The sequence below is a fragment of the Parasteatoda tepidariorum genome, chromosome 7, assembly GCF_043381705.1.
Source record: "Parasteatoda tepidariorum isolate YZ-2023 chromosome 7, CAS_Ptep_4.0, whole genome shotgun sequence".
Lineage (NCBI taxonomy): Eukaryota > Metazoa > Arthropoda > Arachnida > Araneae > Theridiidae > Parasteatoda > Parasteatoda tepidariorum.
Window position 1 is genome coordinate 22,124,358 of NC_092210.1, and position 23,603 is coordinate 22,147,960.

The 23,603-nt window shown below is 24.7% G+C and overlaps 2 protein-coding genes across 2 annotated transcripts in view; one reads left to right on the forward strand and one right to left on the reverse strand.

Annotated features, from left to right (window-relative positions):
• Positions 1–23,603, reverse strand: part of LOC107451914 (acyl-coenzyme A synthetase ACSM3, mitochondrial) — a 98,613-nt gene that overhangs the window by 69,325 nt on the left and 5,685 nt on the right. The window lies entirely within an intron of this gene.
• Positions 1,078–23,208, forward strand: LOC107451915 (uncharacterized). Its single transcript, XM_043038670.2, has 7 exons — positions 1,078–1,245; positions 4,449–4,495; positions 10,739–10,867; positions 19,720–19,767; positions 19,845–19,889; positions 21,072–21,127; positions 22,934–23,208. The coding sequence occupies exons 1-7, from the start codon at positions 1,101–1,103 to the stop codon at positions 22,947–22,949; spliced, it is 486 nt and encodes a 161-aa protein (XP_042894604.1). The 5' UTR covers positions 1,078–1,100; the 3' UTR covers positions 22,950–23,208.

A 23,603-nucleotide genomic window follows, 5' to 3' on the forward strand; every position in this document is an offset into this window, starting at 1 on the left:
AATTTGCGGTAAAGCAAATTGTGGTATGCGTGATGGATGCACTTCTATTGAACTTTCATAATTTCGATAAAATGTCTGCATTGAGAGGTACTGGAAAACAAAGTTTTTATTTTTCTGTTGATTATGCAAATGGCACAAAGTCAAAAGTATACTAGCTTCTTAATCTCGGGGAATGACTTATCATACCTGCTATCCATTACCAAGCCATCAGCTTTTAAAGTGTTTCAAAATCACTACGGCTTGCTGTAACTTTGCTTGCCATCGTACTTCTCAGAACGCCTCAGTAAGATATCAAATATTTTTAATAGCTATGAATGTGACAAAATTGTGGAGTGCTCTAAAAAACGGACTGCATAGAATAACTTTTGATCTAATGATCGGATCTTCACGTTCTGTTTAGGAGGAGTGGCCTAAAATATGCTAATAAACTAGTGCAGTCGATACTTTACGTTACGAAATTAGACACAAAAACGTATTTTCTCCGAACAAACATGCCTTTTTTCCAAAAGGAATTCGAATTTCTGAATCGCAAAATATCGGGGGTAGTCGCTATCTTGGAAATATGGTTCCCATAGTATAATCAGGAGATTTATTCAAAGTTTGAACTCATTAATGTTAATTTTGTATTGTACCTTTCAGCAAAAAAATAGATTAAAAATATCATTTAAATCCGAAGATTGGATAGAGTAACTGATTAAGGATGTGAAATGAACGATGCAAAAGTATCCAAGATTCCTTAAAAAAAACCCATGCAATAGAAAAAAATATAGTTGTTCTCCAGGGTCAAAATATCGTTTTTTTATCTAGCTGAAGAGAGTCTTTATATACAAGTATTTTTTTTAAAATTTTATTTTAAAGAAAACTTTTTACAATGAGAACCAAACAGAACCTCAAAGTGATTGGTGGAAATCGGTAAGGTAGATCTTTTCGTATCAAATCTTTTTTTTTAAATAGAAAAAAAAAACATATGTTTATTCAGTTGTATCTCATTTCACGAATTCAAGGGGGGGGGGGAGTGAGAAATAAAACAATATTTAAGCTAAAACCTTCCTCATATTTCTCGCATAAGTGCCCTTTTAGAATTGGAATTCAAGATAGAAATGTTACTCAGATTAATTTGCATTCTCGTTTCAACAGTTGTATATTGTACAGCATTTGATTTATTTAAAAAAGCACGTGAGCATGTCATTCTTGTAGCTGTAACCTCCACTGTAAGATGTGCTTTACACCAATATTGTGACTGTGGTATGCATTTATTTCCAATATTTTGTTTGTAGTCAAAATTTGCATGCATAATAGATTAATTTTAATTTTTATTTCATAACCGTCACCGGACTTTCTGAGGTAGTTAAAACGCATTTACTTCGCATTGAGAGGAAAACATGGTTAGCGTGACGGTAATGGGACTCTAAGCCATGCGTAGCACTGAGAATATTTATGTCAGTGTGGAGCTTGTATGGCCCAGCCATCGCTGGGATTCGAACATGGTCCACTTCATTGGATGGTGCACGCTCTATCCCCTAAGCCACCACTGCTCTCTATTAGACTAATTTTATTTTATAACCGTAGTTGAACAGCCGACTCTAGTTTGGGTTTACGACTACTAATGTTCAACTCTGGAACCCTGTAATTTTGAACCCATTCCAGAAGACAAGGAAACTCCTGGATGAGTACCCCCAGAGGTATTAATTTGTTATGGGAACATAGAGGGCTTTGTGATGAGGCACCGCGGTTGATGGAGTCAAGTCTCGCCTGTTCTGCCCACGGCTAAGATATTGAACTTTAGATTTAGCATTGGTATCAGATAGATAGATCCAAGCTTCATCAGTTGTAATGAACTTTCGCCATCTGTCCTTACGGAGGAGCTTGTAGAGGGGACATGAACGTTGCCTTCTAATCTGCACCGATTTCTCACTTAGATGATGTCATTTAGGATTTTTATGGCATTTTTTCTTCAACTTTTGTTTTAGTTGATAGCTTACAACTTGCTGACTCACGTTAAGAGCTTTAGCCATGCTTGCCTGTGTTGGTGGATCCGGTTTTGATGTCGTCTTATGAAGCTTCTGCAAACCTGATTTCTTCAATTTGCTTGGCCGTCCACTTCTTTTTGGTTTTGCACTATTTTGCATCAATCCGAGTTTTGAATTCTTGATGCGACTGATATGGCTGAGTGATATCGCAATACCTTTCTTTTTAAAATGGGTTTGTATAACCCTGTGGCTCCATCGAAGTTCTAAAAATGCTTGTACTTGACCAATTAGATTTTTTTTCAATTTTCTTCAAAGGCATTTTTGTGATTTCATGAAATAGTATTGCAATTGAAAGTCTAATAGCAGAGCTTTAGATCAGTATGTTATATATGTAAAAAGGTTTTAAAACTTTAGTGGCACAAAAGTGATCCCTATACTTTTTTGTTACCCTGTAAATATGACTTAGCATCAGAATAGCAATTGAAATAATTAAATTAGAATATTATTTAAGTTTACATAAAATTTGATACTTTGCTGGGATTCAGTGAAAATTTTAATTGAAAGAAAATTTTAATTAAGCTGGATTACATTATTTCGACTCTACTTTTCTGAAGAACACACTCAAATAATGCACAAAAAAAAAGCTAAAATATTTCCATTTTTTTATTCATTTCCCCCTCTTCTGACTTTACGTTATTAGATTAAACAAACCACCTCTTTAGAAGACTTATTTTTTGGAAGAGCATCAAAATTAAATTTAATTATAATTAGAATCATATAGTATGATGCTGTTGCTCGAGGACAACTCATGATAAACTTTCCACACTGAAACACTCCGGTACTTTTTCTCTTCGGCGCACAGCAAAAACCTATTTAAACATTGTCTACATCAGTACCTATATTAGTATATTTGGTATTCATTAAAACAGCACTAATTAATAAAACCGTGTTAAGTGCAGTAATTGATGGTTTCGAGATAACGGATATATTAATAGAGTTCCTTAAGTCTAAATTTTAAAGTGTGTCTTATTTCGACAAACAGTACTAACTACCAAAAAATATTGAGTCAATAATAGTATGGCAAAATTTAACGGCTTCCCTAAACGAATCAGTAAACCCTCTACATTAACTTAACTTTTTAGTTCATAACTTAATTTATTTATAGTTGATTTTAAATTATTTAATTTTATTCTGATGCGTTTGAAAGCAAACAATAAACAAAAAATACACGAGGTTTCATATTAGGAATACTAATTCATTGACGTAAAGCACGTTATCCTCGTTGATCACAGAGAATGTAAAAAGAGAAGAAAAAAAAAACATTAAAGAACGTGCAATTAACTCCAAAACAGAATCGTCTGCAGTTCAATTCATAACAATGGCTTTTGCTAAGCTCAACAGAAAAATTCATTCCTCAATTAGCTCTCTCGAACTGATTTGAAATTTTTTAACGAAATTTGGGATAGGGGTTGAAATTCCTCAATGTAGTCGATGTCTAAATTTCAGAACCTGAGCACAAATGGTTCTGGAGTTAATCGCGTATCAAGTTTACACACTTATAAATACCTCACAAAAGAAAATTGAAAAAAGTGTCCCCTGTTAAAAATGATACAACTGGCCTCTGACCAGAAGTAAAGTTTTCGAATTTCGCTCCATACTTATAAAAATTAGCCTTCAGGATAATTGCGAATTGTGTGAAGAGTTAATCAATCATATTGAATTTGATCTGGTTTATTATAATAAACAGTTAATAAGAATACTTATAAAGCACCTTCACTAATTGGGCTTACAGCAAGTTGTCTGAAATAAATCAGGTTAATTGAGCTATGAAAGATAGATTTCCCATAAAAGCCTAAGAAATAACTAATATTAACCTAAAGTAAACCTAAAATTGATTAAAAAAATTTGTGGACCTTTCAAATTAGCCTGGTACATTGCAAAATAATGATTCTATTTGAAAAGGGTCGATTTATACAATTGACCTGATGTTGTTTTTATTGCTAATATCAGCATGCTTGCTTGGGAAACCAAGCGAATTTAAGGCAGCATTTCTAGTTTTTCAGTGACGCTATCTATGGCCAAGAATGCAATTTCAGCCACACGCAGATCATAGCCCGTTTTACAGGACCAACCCATTCATTCATTCATCCACAGATCGCAAGTTTGACCTGTACCACAGAACAATCTATTTCCAACTAACCCCAGAGGTATCAATTTGTTATTGGAACTTGTAGGACTTAATGGCCCCAACAACGTGCACCAGTCACCATTTAATACAGTGGGTTTCTTCGGGATTCGAAATCCCGTTCTCGCAAACTCGAGTCCGACGTCTTACTAACCAGGCTATCCCGTCTTCAATTAGCCTACGACATACATCATACTATGACATGTTAGATATGATATATGATATTATGATACGATAAATATTTGCCAACTATTCAAAATTACTCTTATCTAAATTACTCTTATCTATTGTAGAGCTACCCGAAGAAGAAAAAGAATGCTGGGATATCTTCGATGCTAAAGTAAACTGGAATTTAATTATTTAACTTTTCAAAATTTTTGATTTATGATAAAATTTTTGATTTATGAAAATCTTTTTTAATTATGATAAAAATTTTTATTAATAATTTTTAAAGTTCTTGATTACAAGTAATCTTTATGAATTGTAAAAATATAATGGTTTCCGTAATATCAGCCTAATTTCTGCAATTCAAAAAATAAAATAATAGGTAAATAAAAAAAAAAATAAACAACAATAAAGATTGAGGAAATTTGAAATTCATTACTTAAAAACTTAGTTTTTGCATTGAAAACTGTGAGAAACATTTCTAAACTTATGAAAATTGTGCAAGGTGTATCCAAAAAGTAAGTTTCCCTTATGGTGGAACTTATTTATTGGCGACAAGTACAACAATGTTTCAGCTATTTTTCAACATATCCACCACCTGAATTGAAACACTTAATGTATCGTGGGATCAACTTTTGTATCCCTCTGTCATAGAGCTCTGTCGCCTGTGAATGGAACCAGCGTGTGACAGACGTCTTCAGCTCTCCGTCGTTGCCAAAACTCTCACTGGAGGACAAGAATTTCTTGAGGCGTAAGAAAACGTGAAAATCGCTGGGAGCCAGATCATTGTCATAGAGGAGTAAAACACCTACAGTAAGTATTTCACGCTTCTTGTTTTGAATGGCGCGTCGCAATTTCTGCAGTGTTTCACAGTAGCGGTCAGCGTTTACTGTTTCATCATGTGGATGGAAGTCAATGAGCAGAATGCCCTTCCTGTCCCAGAACACCGCGCACATCACTTTCCGTACCCACAGCATCCTAAGCATTGAATTTTGTGCTCGGGTGACAGGTTTTTCGTCACACTCTAGTTCCATTCTCAGGCGGCAGAGTTCTACGACAACGGATACAAAAGTTGATCCCACGATACGACAAGTGTATCAATTCTGGTGGTGACTATGTTGAAAAATAGCTGAAACATTGCTGTACTTGTTGCCAATAAATATGTTCCTCAAAGTGTGAGTTCTTTGTTTTTTAAAAAATAGGGAAACTTACTTTCTGGATGACCTTCGTATATTACCTTCACAATTATGATACTCAGAAGTCTCATTTAGTTTTATTTAACGACCGGCGTTGAGGAGCTGACCCAATTTTGAGTTTACAACTATCAATGTTCAATTTCCTAGCCTTGAAATTTTGAGACTAATCCATAACACAAAAGAACTCCTGGATCAAGCAATGTGACAAACTATCCTTCATGGAGAACTTTTTTTGCTGATGAAACTAACCCGCATTCACGTTTCATGGAACGGAACTCTACAAGAATTGCCTACTGTTAATCTGATGGCAAGGGGATTCTAACCCATGATCCATCTACCACTAAGAATATGTGCCCTCCCCAGCTGATATAGAAGGCAAAAGAAGCCATCCATCATGCAGCTGGTTTCAAATTATCGAGCCTTTATGAGACTTTAATAACATTTCGCCTTTAGACAATTAGACTTCGGCAATTAGATTTGATTTAGGCAATTAGACAATTTAGACATAAATCAATTTGTTTTTAAACAAGAACAGTTATGGGACAGCTGTACTTCTTCATCAAGCATGTAAATAATTCAACTAAATTGTAAAACTTGTAACACAAATGTAAGACTTGCCACCAAAGTTGTAAAATTTGCACTCAATTGCTCAACTTAGAAAATATATAAGAAAGCGTCATATAAAACCAAGTCAGCACTTTCAACTTATCTATTGCTTTCATTTATCCAAAATATCATAAACTGTCATGTTATTTAGAGATAAACGAAACACACTCTAGGCTAATTATTTAGTAACACCAATGTATAAAAAAATTTTGCTTAGAAAAGTTCCGATTTTTATGTCTTTTTAGTAGTTAAATTGCTTTAATTTCGAATTGCTTTATTTTCGGTAAGTTCAGCATCTCGTAAAACCACTTTTCATTATAATTTTTATTCATAAAAGCAGGTTTTGCATTACGTTTAAAATGTGCCATGTCTTCATTCTAATAAATAGCGTTGTCTGACTAAATCTAACTTTTTTATTATTATTATTATTTTAATATAAACCCGGTTTTATCCAACCAGGTTAGATCAAATCGAGTATTAGCATGTTTCCAAGTAATAATTATTATGCCCTCCTAATGGTATTTATTTTGCATTGAGTAAAATCTATTTTTAGAACTAAAGAGCATTAATTTACCCTTTAAATAAATTTTTCAAGAATTTCATTCATGCAACTTAGAAAAAAATATAAAACTTACAGACCCGGATTTGTCCAATTTTCTTTTATTTTTAGAATTATTTTAATGCAAACCCGATTTTGTCCAATCTAATCGATTACTAGCAAGCATCCAATGGGTCATTCTCACTGAAAAGGTATAAATTGACTAAAAACGTTTCTTAAAATAAAGTAATTAAAAAAGTGATAAAAACTACATAAATGCCTTTATTTATTTTTGCTATATGTCCATATAGTAATGGTCAAGTTTTCTATTTTATTTTTTACAAGATTTAAAATATTTTAAATTCTGCCTTGTCCACGGAGGAGATGTAATAGTCAACGGAGGAGACATTTTATGTTATAAAATATAAAATGTCAATGACGACTAATTCATTAATTATTGGGTGCAACTGATATGAGTTTAACATTAATAAGTAAATAATAAAATATTTCATTACTAGAGATAGAGCTACTTCCGATTAATCATGCTGCTATGAAAGGAAACATACATTTTTAACCTAGGTGTACAATTTCTTAAGTAACTCTTACTGAATATTAATAAATTAAAATGTAAAGACCATTGAAATAAAAATTCAGACTCCACATGAAAGTTGAGTGTTGAGGGTACTCTTTTATGAACATTTTATGCAAGTTAAACATACTATAATCCAAATAACGTTTTTATTTTTTCTCTTTAATTCTTGTTATTGTTTCTTTTTTCCCTGGGGACAAACGGCTTGCTCTATCAATTTCTAGAAATTAAGTACATTTAATCACGATTTTTCGGATAAATCTTCTTCTGATACAAATTTTAAAGTTTCTTGCTCTTTTTCTTTTTTTCTTTTTTTACTTTCTTCAAACAATATAGGGTTTTCTTTTAATTTCTATCTAGCTTGTCTCATACTAAGTTTTTTCTGTTCCCTTCTCTTTTGCATTTGAACATTTGATTGCTTTCTTTTCTTAAATTTTGGTTTTGCAATTTTTTTCCTAAAATTTGAAGAGAAAAAAAATGTTAAACATCACAGAAATTATTTAGAAAAATTGCCAATATTTACTTCTCCGATAAGAAAAAGTTAAACTTAATTGATTTTCTTTAAAAATAGAAACAAATTAACACATTTGTTCCATTTTAAAAAATATCAATTAAAAGAAAATAGTTTTTTAATTATTAAAATTGTATTATGGTTATCTAACACATTGTCTCTTACATTGACTGTGTCTTCTCCTCCGTGGACTTGTTATGTCCACGGAGGAGACAAAAACTAGTTCTTGAATTTTTCTGATTTTTAATTTTAAAGTTACAAAAATGGGGCAGTTCTTTTTGTTAAATATACTATTTTTGCAATCTAAAATTCATCTATCAAAAATAAAATAATTTTCTCTTACCTTCTTTATGATGTCCACGGAGTATACGGTGAGAACTTTGCCAAACCCCAGTTGAACACAACAATCCAAAACTCACACCAAAGAAAACAAAGACAACTGATAGTTAACATTATAAAATTGAATAGTTACCTTTCCCAGAAGCTGTCTTATAGGAATTTCGCAAATGCTGCCCTTTATTGCATATTTATGGAACTATATTAATTGTCCACGGAGGGAGATATTATTTTTGAGGGACAAAGTTTACTAGTCATTTACTTTATAAAAATAAATTAAAAAAAAAATTAAATAAAAAGGTTATTATAAACATTTAACTAGGTAAAACTACAAAAATCATTAAAATAACATTTAAATTGTTTAACAGCCATTAAAAATTATTTTGTGTTACAGACGTAGGGACGTCCACGGAGGGGATTTTGAAGTTATGTTTATTAAAAAATAAGAATGAAATATTAAGTACATTTCGCAGAAATGCATATGATTTGTAAGTTAGAACTTTACGAAAAATGATGAAGAAAAATATTAAGAAATCTGATGTATTTCCTAATATTTATTGCTAAGGGACATAAAAAATCACCTTTTTGTGAGAATGACCCCAATATAATATTTCCCTCCAAATGGTATTTTTTTTTACATTTACTAAAATTTATTTTTAGAACCAAAGAACTTTAATTATTCCTTCAAATAAAAAACTTAAAGAATTTTATTCACTCAACTTAGAAGAAAAATAGAAACCTAAAGAACTGGATTTGACCAACATTTTTCTTTTTATTTCTGGAATCAGAGTTTTTTAAAAAAAACTCATTTATTAATGCCATAATTTTTAATCCACATTTTTGAAATGAATTCAGCAATGTTTTTAAAAAAATATGAAATTAAAATACTACATTTTTTTTCAAAAGTCTATATGAGCAAGTAAAATGAAAATTTTATTTATGTTATTTACACATTTACATTTAGCTGCGATAGTTCAGTGGTTAAGGCATTGGGCTGTAATTGTGAAGAGTTGTGGTTACATACCCATCTGCGGTTAGAAGTCCACCCAGCTTCAGATCGATGGGTACGAGTTTGTCTGGGATTTAAAGGCTGCCTGTGCGCAGTGTTGCCCCCATTGCCACAATCATGCAATTGGTCTCGAAATTATGGAGCCATATCCTACACCACCCCCTTGGCCTGCAACGGGATGTCGCAGGAATCCTTACACTTTTTTGATGAAAAATTGACAAAAATGAATATTGTTGTTATAATTTCCAAAAATATTAACGTCTGTTTTCCACCTTTAGTTCGCGATGATAAAAAGTTTACTTTTTGCCCGCTATTTAAGTAGAAAAATACCAACACAATTTTATTTTTTGATTATATTTTTTCATGAACATCAACAAGTGGTAATGATCAAAAAAATTTTTTTCAGTAATTTTTTTACACTTAGGTCAATTTCTTTCTTCAGTTCAGACCATTGAGCCTTTGTCTAATAGAACGCAAGGCGAAATGCTGCAACCCGAGAAGATAAATCACTCTAGGACAAATATAACTAAAACAAGCAACGAGTTACAGCTTCACATCTGTAATTTCTCCCCATACTAGCGCCACAACAGTTTTCGTTTCATTTTCCCAGTCTCACCATAGCAATTAAAGAATCTTACTGCCTAATTTCTTCACTTGAAATATGAGTAAATAGCATTAGAGCTGAATATTCCTAGATGTATATTTTCAATAGTCTGAAAATACCAATTTTTTTTTTTCTATTGAAAGTAAATGATGAATGTTTACTTTCTATAAGCATCACTGGATGGCAGCACCAGTTACTATAGTTAATAGTTCTATAAAGTTTTTGACTTATTGCAATCAGAGATATCGATCTACTTACTATAAAATTTTCTTTTTTATTTGTAAATAAATTATTAGGTGTGTAACAGTCCACTGATTAATAGAACGATGCATCACGAGCACTAACAGATAATTTGTATAATGAACTTAATCTAGCAGCTGAAACAATATACTAAGACTAACGTATGATGCTGCACGGCTTGCACCACAACAGGAACAAACAGTAATATACAAGTAAAAATATGCTAAATCAGGTCTGCCAAAAAAGTTAGTTCTTTCTAAATCTGACAACCGTTTCACCTATTTTCTAACACTAACTCTATAAATGACAAAAACAAGCTTTCACTTCAAGCTCACCAGAATTACTTAATATCATTAATATCTCATGAAATATAGCGCAGATTTGAGATCAGAAATTATATAATTTATTCCTTTTATTAGACATAAAATCATCTGATTGAAACTATCGCCTGGCAGAATAAGCTGTGGTAAGCAGCTGTGTACTTTCTTACTGGAAGTAAAGCGGGGCAAGAGCTTCAGAAAAAAAAAATTAATTGTCACAAGATAGTAGCATCACTAGGAAAACGCAAGCTGGTTTTAAATTTAAGTGGAGTAAGAGCCTCCTTTTCCCCCTTTTTGGTTGCAATAAATTTGTTGGATATATTGTGTGTCAAGGTAGAGACACTGTGGTTCAACGCTGAACTGAGTTTCCTGAGTGTGTAGCTTGTTTATTTGAAGTTTATTTTGTTGCTTGTTCATATAGTGTTTTGTTGCTTGTTCATATTAGTATTTTTGCTTGTTCATATTTCAGTCTTGGGAAATCATAAGAAGAACGATGAGAACAGCCTGTAATTTGAGCATTCCAGAATGTGATCCGGGGAAGGGGAGATATGAGTGCCTAATGTCAGTCGCATGCAATGATACAGAAAGAGAGAAAATGGTATGGAATTTTGAACTATTTTTTTCTACTTTTGTAATACTTATTCCATTTCTTAAGAATTTGAACACCAATTCTAAATACTAATTTTGATTTCTAGTTTTATTATGATTCTGCTTGTTTTTGTTTTTCCCTATGTAGAAGCACATTTTATTCCATGACTTCCACTTCACAAGTATTGGTGACATTAAGATGACAATTAACACCATTTTAAAACAAAACAGAACTGCGAAACCTATAACTATTATCCTATATGTGTGTCCAATAGAGGTAAGAGTAATACTTAGGTGCAGTAGTGAGAAAACTAAAACAGAAGCCGAGTTGGTGGTTCTGACACACACGATAGCGTTATCAGCAGGAGAAAATTACCATGTAGTCAGTGTAAAAACAGTTTCTGCTGTTGGCTGTAAAATACGACAAATAATCATAACATCCGATTACCCCAAGAAAGACCAGAGGAAACCAAAAGCAAATCAAAACTGAAAAAAACTTTTTCATTTTTTCAGTGCATGCGCAGTATAAACGAACTAGCTTAAATGCTCATAAGTTGCTCAGCTTTAAGAGAATCTTTTGAAAAATATTTACATCAACAATTTTGTAATTAATCTTAAATTGCCCCAAAAATTTTTTTTAATTTTATTGAATATCTATAAAGTTATAATAAAAAAAAACTTAAGGCGAAGAAAAAATAATTATTCTTAAAAATGTCCATTTATCATTAAATATTTACTCTAGGTTTACGAAACTTAATGCAGGTATTAAAATAACAACTAAAGTAATCGATACAAGTTACAATCCTATTACTTGATTTTCTGGCATAGGGTTCAAAAAGATTTGTTTTTCTTCGTAATTTATTGTAGATCTCTCAAACCTTTGAAAACCTTACATTTTATTGCAAAGTATGAAAAATCGCATGAACTAAACAATTCTAAAGTAGCATATATATATATATATATATATATATATATATATTACTNATATATATATATATATATATATATATATATATATATATATATATATATATATATATATATATATATATATATATATATATATATATATATATATATATATATATATATATATATATATATATATATATATATATATATATATATATATATATATATATATATATATATATATATATATATATATATATATATATATATATATATATATATATATATATATATATATATATATATATATATATATATATATATATATATATATATATATATATATATATATATATATATATATATATATATATATATATATATATATATATATATATATATATATATATATATATATATATATATATATATATATATATATATATATATATATATATATATATATATATATATATATATATATATATATATATATATATATATATATATATATATATATATATATATATATATATATATATATATATATATATATATATATATATATATATATATATATATATATATATATATATATATATATATATATATATATATATATATATATATATATATATATATATATATATATATATATATATATATATATATATATATATATATATATATATATATATATATATATATATATATATATATATATATATATATATATATATATATATATATATATATATATATATATATATATATATATATATATATATATATATATATATATATATATATATATATATATATATATATATATATATATATATATATATATATATATATATATATATATATATATATATATATATATATATATATATATATATATATATATATATATATATATATATATATATATATATATATATATATATATATATATATATATATATATATATATATATATATATATATATATATATATATATATATATATATATATATATATATATATATATATATATATATATATATATATATATATATATATATATATATATATATATATATATATATATATATATATATATATATATATATATATATATATATATATATATATATATATATATATATATATATATATATATATATATATATATATATATATATATATATATATATATATATATATATATATATATATATATATATATATATATATATATATATATATATATATATATATATATATATATATATATATATATATATATATATATATATATATATATATATATATATATATATATATATATATATATATATATATATATATATATATATATATATATATATATATATATATATATATATATATATATATATATATATATATATATATATATATATATATATATATATATATATATATATATATATATATATATATATATATATATATATATATATATATATATATATATATATATATATATATATATATATATATATATATATATATATATATATATATATATATATATATATATATATATATATATATATATATATATATATATATATATATATATATATATATATATATATATATATATATATATATATATATATATATATATATATATATATATATATATATATATATATATATATATATATATATATATATATATATATATATATATATATATATATATATATATATATATATATATATATATATATATATATATATATATATATATATATATATATATATATATATATATATATATATATATATATATATATATATATATATATATATATATATATATATATATATATATATATATATATATATATATATATATATATATATATATATATATATATATATATATATATATATATATATATATATATATATATATATATATATATATATATATATATATATATATATATATATATATATATATATATATATATATATATATATATATATATATATATATATATATATATATATATATATATATATATATATATATATATATATATATATATATATATATATATATATATATATATATATATATATATATATATATATATATATATATATATATATATATATATATATATATATATATATATATATATATATATATATATATATATATATATATATATATATATATATATATATATATATATATATATATATATATATATATATATATATATATATATATATATATATATATATATATATATATATATATATATATATATATATATATATATATATATATATATATATATATATATATATATATATATATATATATATATATATATATATATATATATATATATATATATATATATATATATATATATATATATATATATATATATATATATATATATATATATATATATATATATATATATATATATATATATATATATATATATATATATATATATATATATATATATATATATATATATATATATATATATATATATATATATATATATATATATATATATATATATATATATATATATATATATATATATATATATATATATATATATATATATATATATATATATATATATATATATATATATATATATATATATATATATATATATATATATATATATATATATATATATATATATATATATATATATATATATATATATATATATATATATATATATATATATATATATATATATATATATATATATATATATATATATATATATATATATATATATATATATATATATATATATATATATATATATATATATATATATATATATATATATATATATATATATATATATATATATATATATATATATATATATATATATATATATATATATATATATATATATATATATATATATATATATATATATATATATATATATATATATATATATATATATATATATATATATATATATATATATATATATATATATATATATATATATATATATATATATATATATATATATATATATATATATATATATATATATATATATATATATATATATATATATATATATATATATATATATATATATATATATATATATATATATATATATATATATATATATATATATATATATATATATATATATATATATATATATATATATATATATATATATATATATATATATATATATATATATATATATATATATATATATATATATATATATATATATATATATATATATATATATATATATATATATATATATATATATATATATATATATATATATATATATATATATATATATATATATATATATATATATATATATATATATATATATATATATATATATATATATATATATATATATATATATATATATATATATATATATATATATATATATATATATATATATATATATATATATATATATATATATATATATATATATATATATATATATATATATATATATATATATATATATATATATATATATATATATATATATATATATATATATATATATATATATATATATATATATATATATATATATATATATATATATATATATATATATATATATATATATATATATATATATATATATATATATATATATATATATATATATATATATATATATATATATATATATATATATATATATATATATATATATATATATATATATATATATATATATATATATATATATATATATATATATATATATATATATATATATATATATATATATATATATATATATATATATATATATATATATATATATATATATATATATATATATATATATATATATATATATATATATATATATATATATATATATATATATATATATATATATATATATATATATATATATATATATATATATATATATATATATATATATATATATATATATATATATATATATATATATATATATATATATATATATATATATATATATATATATATATATATATATATATATATATATATATATATATATATATATATATATATATATATATATATATATATATATATATATATATATATATATATATATATATATATATATATATATATATATATATATATATATATATATATATATATATATATATATATATATATATATATATATATATATATATATATATATATATATATATATATATATATATATATATATATATATATATATATATATATATATATATATATATATATATATATATATATATATATATATATATATATATATATATATATATATATATATATATATATATATATATATATATATATATATATATATATATATATATATATATATATATATATATATATATATATATATATATATATATATATATATATATATATATATATATATATATATATATATATATATATATATATATATATATATATATATATATATATATATATATATATATATATATATATATATATATATATATATATATATATATATATATATATATATATATATATATATATATATATATATATATATATATATATATATATATATATATATATATATATATATATATATATATATATATATATATATATATATATAAAAATTCTGAAACTTTAAAATGTTCGAGGTTAATTCCTTGCTACAATAAGAAAGAATGAATTACCAATCTCGTTTGGTAATGTATATCAGTTACTGCTGCTTATCAAAAGTATACAGTAGAGTCTCGATTTTCCGTACCCCGATTATCCGCTTTAACCGAGCTGTAAAATATTTCAAGGATTTTTTATTGTTCCAGTTTATTTTTTTATTTTTAAAACTATGGCGGAAAAAAATTCTGAATTTTATCTTCCAAGTACTCAAGAAAGCAAGCTGACGGATAACACGAGATTACCGATGAAATGATCGTTAATATCGTCAATAATGAAAATGAATCCAACGAAAATTATGAAGACAGTTACAATGGAAATCAACATGTGAAATTCTCTCTTACAGATAGACTAAAAGTTATCGAAAATTCTATTGAATATATAGAACAACAAGAAGAGGTGACACTAGTATTCCTGTTATCCCTAAAAAAATAGTGAAACATTGCAGCCGAATTGCTCTAAAGTAATATAAAACAGAAAGCGATTAAGAACTTTTTAAGTAAAAATACATTCATTCTCGTCAAATAAGCTCTTTAAGTATTTTTAAGTAAGTTTTTTTAATTATAATAGAAATTGTATATGGTGTACTCGTATAAATTTTGCAGTTGTTAAATATAGTACATTTATAGGGTAAACCAACCAGTGAAGGAACATTTCACATATTTTTTTTTAAAAATAAAATTTTAACCGCTTCAATTTAGATTGATTGGTAACAGTAGCTCACTACCTAACAATAGGAAGTCATCTAACAATGCACTGGGTGAAGCGGTCATAGAGTCTTCTCTAGAAAAATTTTTGAATTTGTCAGTATCTGTTCAACGCCTTGTTTCTTTGACAAAATAATAAGGTCAGTGTTTGTAGTTATCCGTTTAAAGTACAATTAATTGCATAAAATATGCTTTTTTTCTCATTGTGAAAAAGAGAAACCAAAATATGGTTGATGAAGTAATGTTTTATTTATTTTAAGCATCATAATATAAGAAATTACTGAGATTATAGGTGTTTATTAACTGGATTACCAAACGAGGAAAAACCTAATGAATGAACAAGTGTTCCTATACTGGGATTTTTTCAAGTTAATGAAAATAAAAGAAAAAATTTAATTTTCTTGTACCTCTAGTCATATCTTTAGTCATAACTCGTTAATAAACAATAACTTAACTTTTTAACTTAAACTCGTTTAATAAACAATATTTAACATTGTTAACGTACAATACAAGTATATTACATATAAATATGTACTATGTATTAACAAATCTATTTAAGATGAACATAAAAACATTAATTATTAGATTTTTTAATATTTTCAGATTTTTTCTTATTAATTAAATCTTAGGTAACATTTTTATGATTTTTAGATACAATCAAGTATTTGATATGAATTGACATGAATGAATAGTTGAATGAATTCCCTCATTTAACGCCTTCCAAATAGCCTCCAACTCCGCAACTTGGAATGATCCTTGCTTATTAACAGTCTCTTATTAAATGTCTTAAACAATTAGCATACGGAAATTAAAATGAAAAATAACAATATAAAAATGAAAAATAATTTTCACCGTGAGATTTCGAATGCTTCGCATGAATTTTGTTCGAAATCGTGCTACCGTGAATTCCGAACTTTTTTGACGCTTTCGAAGCGGATAAACCAATTTTTACTTCCGCCAAGAATTTTTCTAAAGCTTCTTCGGTGTAGTAATCACAATAATTTCTTGCTCCATGCTTTCTTGGCATGTTTTTCTCAGAAAATAAAATTGCACAAAGTCAAACCAGGGTGCATTTTTTTATTAATTATAAACTAACTAACATTATAATAATTAAAAGCCGAAAATTATGCATGATTTGTTATCTCAATGACTTTTAAAGTGTAACCTACCTTCCTGGCCAGGATAACTAGAACTTCTTCAATCGAACAGACTTTCCAGCCTCCGATTTTGTGACGTTAAAAAATTTGAAACTGTGTGTAACTTGAGGTCACAATTTTCCAAGAACGACGATGTTTACATTGCCAGTTCTTGGTAAACCGTTAGTTCGTTATGTTGACAACTCACATCAGTTGATACCGAGCTTTAAAAAAATGCCCCTAGATGGCACGACGCAAAAATTGAAAAAATGACTTTTTGCACAATGTCACCCCATCTGACGGTACTTAAAAAGATTAAAAAAAAACTTCAAGAAATATGGGGGAAAGAGTAAACAAAATAGTTATCCAATTATAAAAATAATAAAAACATTATCGGTAAACACAATGATAAACATTCATGATTTAGAATGGACTATTAAACTGTGAGAAAAAAATAAAAAAACAATTTTTTTAAATTAGGAAAATTTTATAAAGTATGACGAAAAGGAAAAAAATACTTAAAAAGGTTAAAAAAAAAGCTTCAAAAAATATGGGGAAAAATAGTAAACAAGAAAGTTATCTTATTATAATAATAATAAAAACATCATTGGATTACACAATGATAAACATTCATGATTTAGAACAGACTATTAAACTGTGAGCAAAAAATGAAAAACAATTTTTTAAAATTCTGTATTCAATTATATTTTACTCTTCATTCCATGACTGAAAAAAAAAGTAAACTTTTCCACGTTAACTGTGGTTACATGTTGTAATTTCAAGAAAAATTTTGTTTTTGGACATTTGTGAGACCTACGGATTCCTAACGAGCATGAAACATTCTCAAAATTAAGTGTTCATTCACTGGAAAATTTAGTGTTTATTCACTGGTAAGAACTGTTCCTTCACTTGGTCATCTTACTACGTATTATTTGAACCACCAAAAACTTAAAACAATATTATGCAAGTTTTCTATTTTTTTTATGCATAATTTGCCTTTAATAACAAATATGTTGACACCGTCATTTAGCTAAAATTACAAATGTTGAAATTTTTATGATTTATTTTAAAGGCAAGCTAAGCTTAAGTGTTCCTTCACTGGTTAGTTTACTCTAACCGCTCTTTTTCTTTCCTTTTTTAAAATCTTTGCTTTTACCAAGTTTCCCGGTAATCCAAGTAGGTCGTGGTCCACATGAACTCTACTGTATTTTAAGTTCTAGTTTTCAAAAATCTGCTATAAATGGCTATCTTAAGACATTCCAACAATTTTCTTTAAGCTTAAAATGATTATTCCGGAAAACGCTAAGCAATTTTAAAAAATATTTTCATTTTCATATGCTTTTTTTTTCTATTTCTCAGAGCTCGGCAAGCTGTATAAAAGGAACTTTCGAAATATTAGAGTACGAAGTAAGTATTTATTCTAAAAATAAATGTAATTTTTCGCATCTTAAAATAAATTATTTTTGAACTCAATTTTTCTTTAGTTATCCCTTGATCCATCTTTAGGGGAGATTGCAACGAAATTTAAGGTAAGCAGAATTCTGAACTTTTTTTTTTCTTTGTTATTGAGATTTCATACATATTTCTCTTACACGGCTGCAAAAAAGCCTCATTACAACTCCCCGAATGGCAACGCTAGAAAATCGACCAATGATTGCCGCTAAAAATGTCACATGCTAAATCTAGCTGAGGTGGCTCAACATATAGCGCTTTCAAAAACGGAAACGGAAATAACCAGAGAGAGCATTCTCACCAAATGTCAGCTATCACATTATCAGCTGCTGCAATCTCATACTATTAAGCTAGGCAGAAGTGAGTAGTCTTTGTCGATAGTTCTCTATTTTAGTATTTTGTCAAAAACGCTTTTTTTTCACGAATTTTGATATATTACGAATTTATTTGACGATTAATTATAGCCAAAATTTTAACCTATTTAAAGAGATAACAGTTTTAGAAATTTTATCTTAAGATTTTATACTATAGCACATTTCTAATAGGTTTAACGAATTACATGTCATTTATTTGAATTCAAATTTATTTTAATGACCTAGTATTTACTAAAAAGATGCAATTTTAAAAAAAAAAGTTTTTATGTGGATTTGAATGATTGTTTTAAGTTCTTAGAAGTTTGTGTATTTGCTAGGTTAGTGGCGGGCGAAGCGAGCTTGGTTTGCGAAGCAAACCATATAAGATTGCGTAGCAATTTTCGGGGGTTAGCAAGCGTTAGCGAGCAGGGGGCGCAGCCCACTAGTTGAGATTATTTTTCTTTGTATAAGATTTTAAGATTTTTTTTTCTCTCTTTCTTTTTTTTTGATTTTTTTTTTAACTCAAGTCAATAAAAATATGAAAGCGATGAAATTAAACATCAAAAGATTTGATTTGAATTTCTGTTTTCCTTTTATGGCTTCTTTAGTTTCCAAGTTTATCAATAACTATTTTTAAAAACTCTAAAGCTGCTTTGTTCTTAATTGATGGCAAAAAAAAAACTCACCCCAAGTACCATTAGTCTCAGATTTCCTTCTATTCGTTAATTTATACAAATTAGAAGTTAGTGCATATTCAATTTCGTAAGTCAGTGCATTTAGAAATATATTTCTGCTGTAAAATACTATTTTCGTTTTTTTCAACTTTCAAAGTCTTCAAATTAATTTAACTTGCAAAATGGCTTTCCACTATTCTCATTTTCGTAAAGTTTTTTTTTTCCTTTTCAGGTATGTTTTTATCCAATGACTATGTTCTGCTTGGCATTACCCAATTACTGTAAGAGGTAAGTTTCACATTTAATTGGGTACCGTAAAATTGTTAGAGTCAATGATATACAGCAAAAAGTTTAAAATCATAGCAACTTTTAAAATTTAAAAAACCACAAACAGTTAAAAACAAGGCAATTTTAGATTCTTTTATTGAAACTAACCTAAAAAATCTTTTGCATGAAATTTGTTCCGAAAAAATTTCTCAAATGAAACCAAAAATGGCCTTCTGCGGTTTACACGCAATGGTCACTCTCCGGCGACTCCAAATAATGACTGAGTAGAGAGTTCTAATTTAAGTTTGATGCATGAAATATCACTTTAGTCCGAAATAGGCTGTTTATCATTTCTGTACTCCCAAGACAATTATGTACAGTGTGCAAGAAAATAAAACGGACCAAACTGTATAGCTTTTGATCTAATGATCGGATTTTAATGTTCTAGGACTCAAACTTAATAGTTCGAGGGTGATTTCAATTATTCTGATTAATTTGTGCAGAAGTTACGAAGTTAGTTTTAGTTACGAAATCAGATACAAAAATGTTCTTCCTCTGAATAAACATGCCTTTCTTTCAACAGATTAGATTTCTACCCCCTTCCAAATATATATATANTCTTGGATATGGGCCCAGCGCCCTACCGACCAGGCTATCCCGGCCCTCAAATATATATATATATATATAGGGGTAGCCGATATCTAGGAAATATGGTCCCCATAGTGTGTTCAGGAAAACGATCCAAGTTTCAAACCCATAATGTTAATTTTATTTTTTGAGTATTTCGCCATATCTCGAGAACTTTTCACACGAATTGAAGATTTAAAAAGTCGCTTGTCCAAGGATAATTCAGCGCAAAAAATAAATTTTAATAAATATTTATTATTTTTAATATTTTTTTTAAATAACAGTCGCACAAATTTTGAAATGCAAGAATACAATTTTTTACACCATTCTAAAGCTCGCAAGTTTTTAAGTCAAAATATTAAATTTGAGCGAATTTGGTTGTATAGTTCTTAAGTAATCGAATTTTAAGTACACGTTTTCTTTAAAAAGAATTTAATTTTTCAGAGGAAATGTTCAATCACTTTCTCTCAAATTTTGCATTTTGCCATATAAAATTATATACCTTAAAATGATAAAAAAAAATTAATAACATAAAATTCAAATTTGTTTCCTCCATTATTAAATAAAGTATTAAAAGATAATGAACAACTACTTAAAGTTATTTTTTGTATGGAATCATCTTTGGATCAACGTTTAATTGTGAGCAAAAACGTTTTCAATTTGATTAAGAAGTTCTCGAGATATCACGAAATAAGCAAAAAATAAAATTAACATCAAGAGATCAAAATGTTTTGCAGCTCTCCTCATCAAACTATTGTGACTATATTAGCCATATTCCTGCTACCCCCTCTATTTTGGGTTCCAGAGATCTGAACCCACCGATAAAAAGTATGATTATTCGCATACCTTTTCTCGGTTTAAAGTTCATTTTTGCATGTGATTCCGTAACTTAAATTATCGTCGGCACTAATTAATTTGCATTATTCCCTCGAACCATTAAGTTTGAATTTTAGAATGTGAAGATCTGATGATTAGATCAAAAGTTAATCAAATTTTTTTTTGGACTCACTGTACTTTATAATTAATGATATGTTATTTCTCTGATTATAGAATTTTGATACCATTCAAAAACGAACAATAAATTAATTTTTTTTGTTCTCGAAAATGGTGCTAAAATAGCCATTTTTAACAAAATACGAAAAAGCACTTTTTTCATGCAGAAAACTAAAAAAAAAAAAAATTATTTTGTCTCTTTTTCAGTGATTTGACGAAATGAGCTGATGAAATGAGAGAATTCTGATTTCTTAGTATGAAAAATAGAGAAGAAAACTTCTTAGAGAATAACGACTGATTTGTGTCATTAACACACTTATTAAAAATAAATAATGAACCCCTTGAGAAATTTTTTTTACACTCTCTTATTCAGAATGCAATAATAGAATCGATATTAATAAGGCCTGCATTGTGTTTTGTATTTTTAACACAGTTGCACTCCTCATACATAAAATATACTATAGAGGATCGAAAAAATATATACTTTCATTGATTAAAAACACCTTATGTACATGTTATATAATTATTTATTTATTTTTGGAATTACTTTTTCCCTTCTAATATTTAGTATTATTGTATGAAAACAGTGTAAGAAGTAATAAAAAGCAACTAGGATGTAATATAAGTTCATTTATTCAATTAATTAAAATTATGGAAAGCGATTGGAAAAAAAAAATTTTTTTTAAGCAAAATGTTTTTAGTATTGAAAATTGAAATTCGTTTGTGATCGAAAACAATCCAAGAGAATAATTCTTTTAAAAGAACGAACTTTGTAAAACATAAATAAATTAGGATATATTAGTAAATTTGTGATTATATTTGATAAGCCTGGTGGAAGAACCGACTAAGTAACATTTGTTAAAAAATTTAAGATTTC

Bases quoted from the DNA above. Each gene is read 5' to 3' on its own strand.
- LOC107451915 (XM_043038670.2), top strand. From the start codon at position 1,101: ATGTTACTCAGATTAATTTGCATTCTCGTTTCAACAGTTGTATATTGT. The intron at 1,246-4,448 runs GTATGCATTTAT...TATCTATTGTAG, and splicing joins ACACCAATATTGTGACTGTG to AGCTACCCGAAGAAGAAAAA. The intron at 19,768-19,844 runs GTAAGTATTTAT...ATTTTTCTTTAG, and splicing joins TCGAAATATTAGAGTACGAA to TTATCCCTTGATCCATCTTT.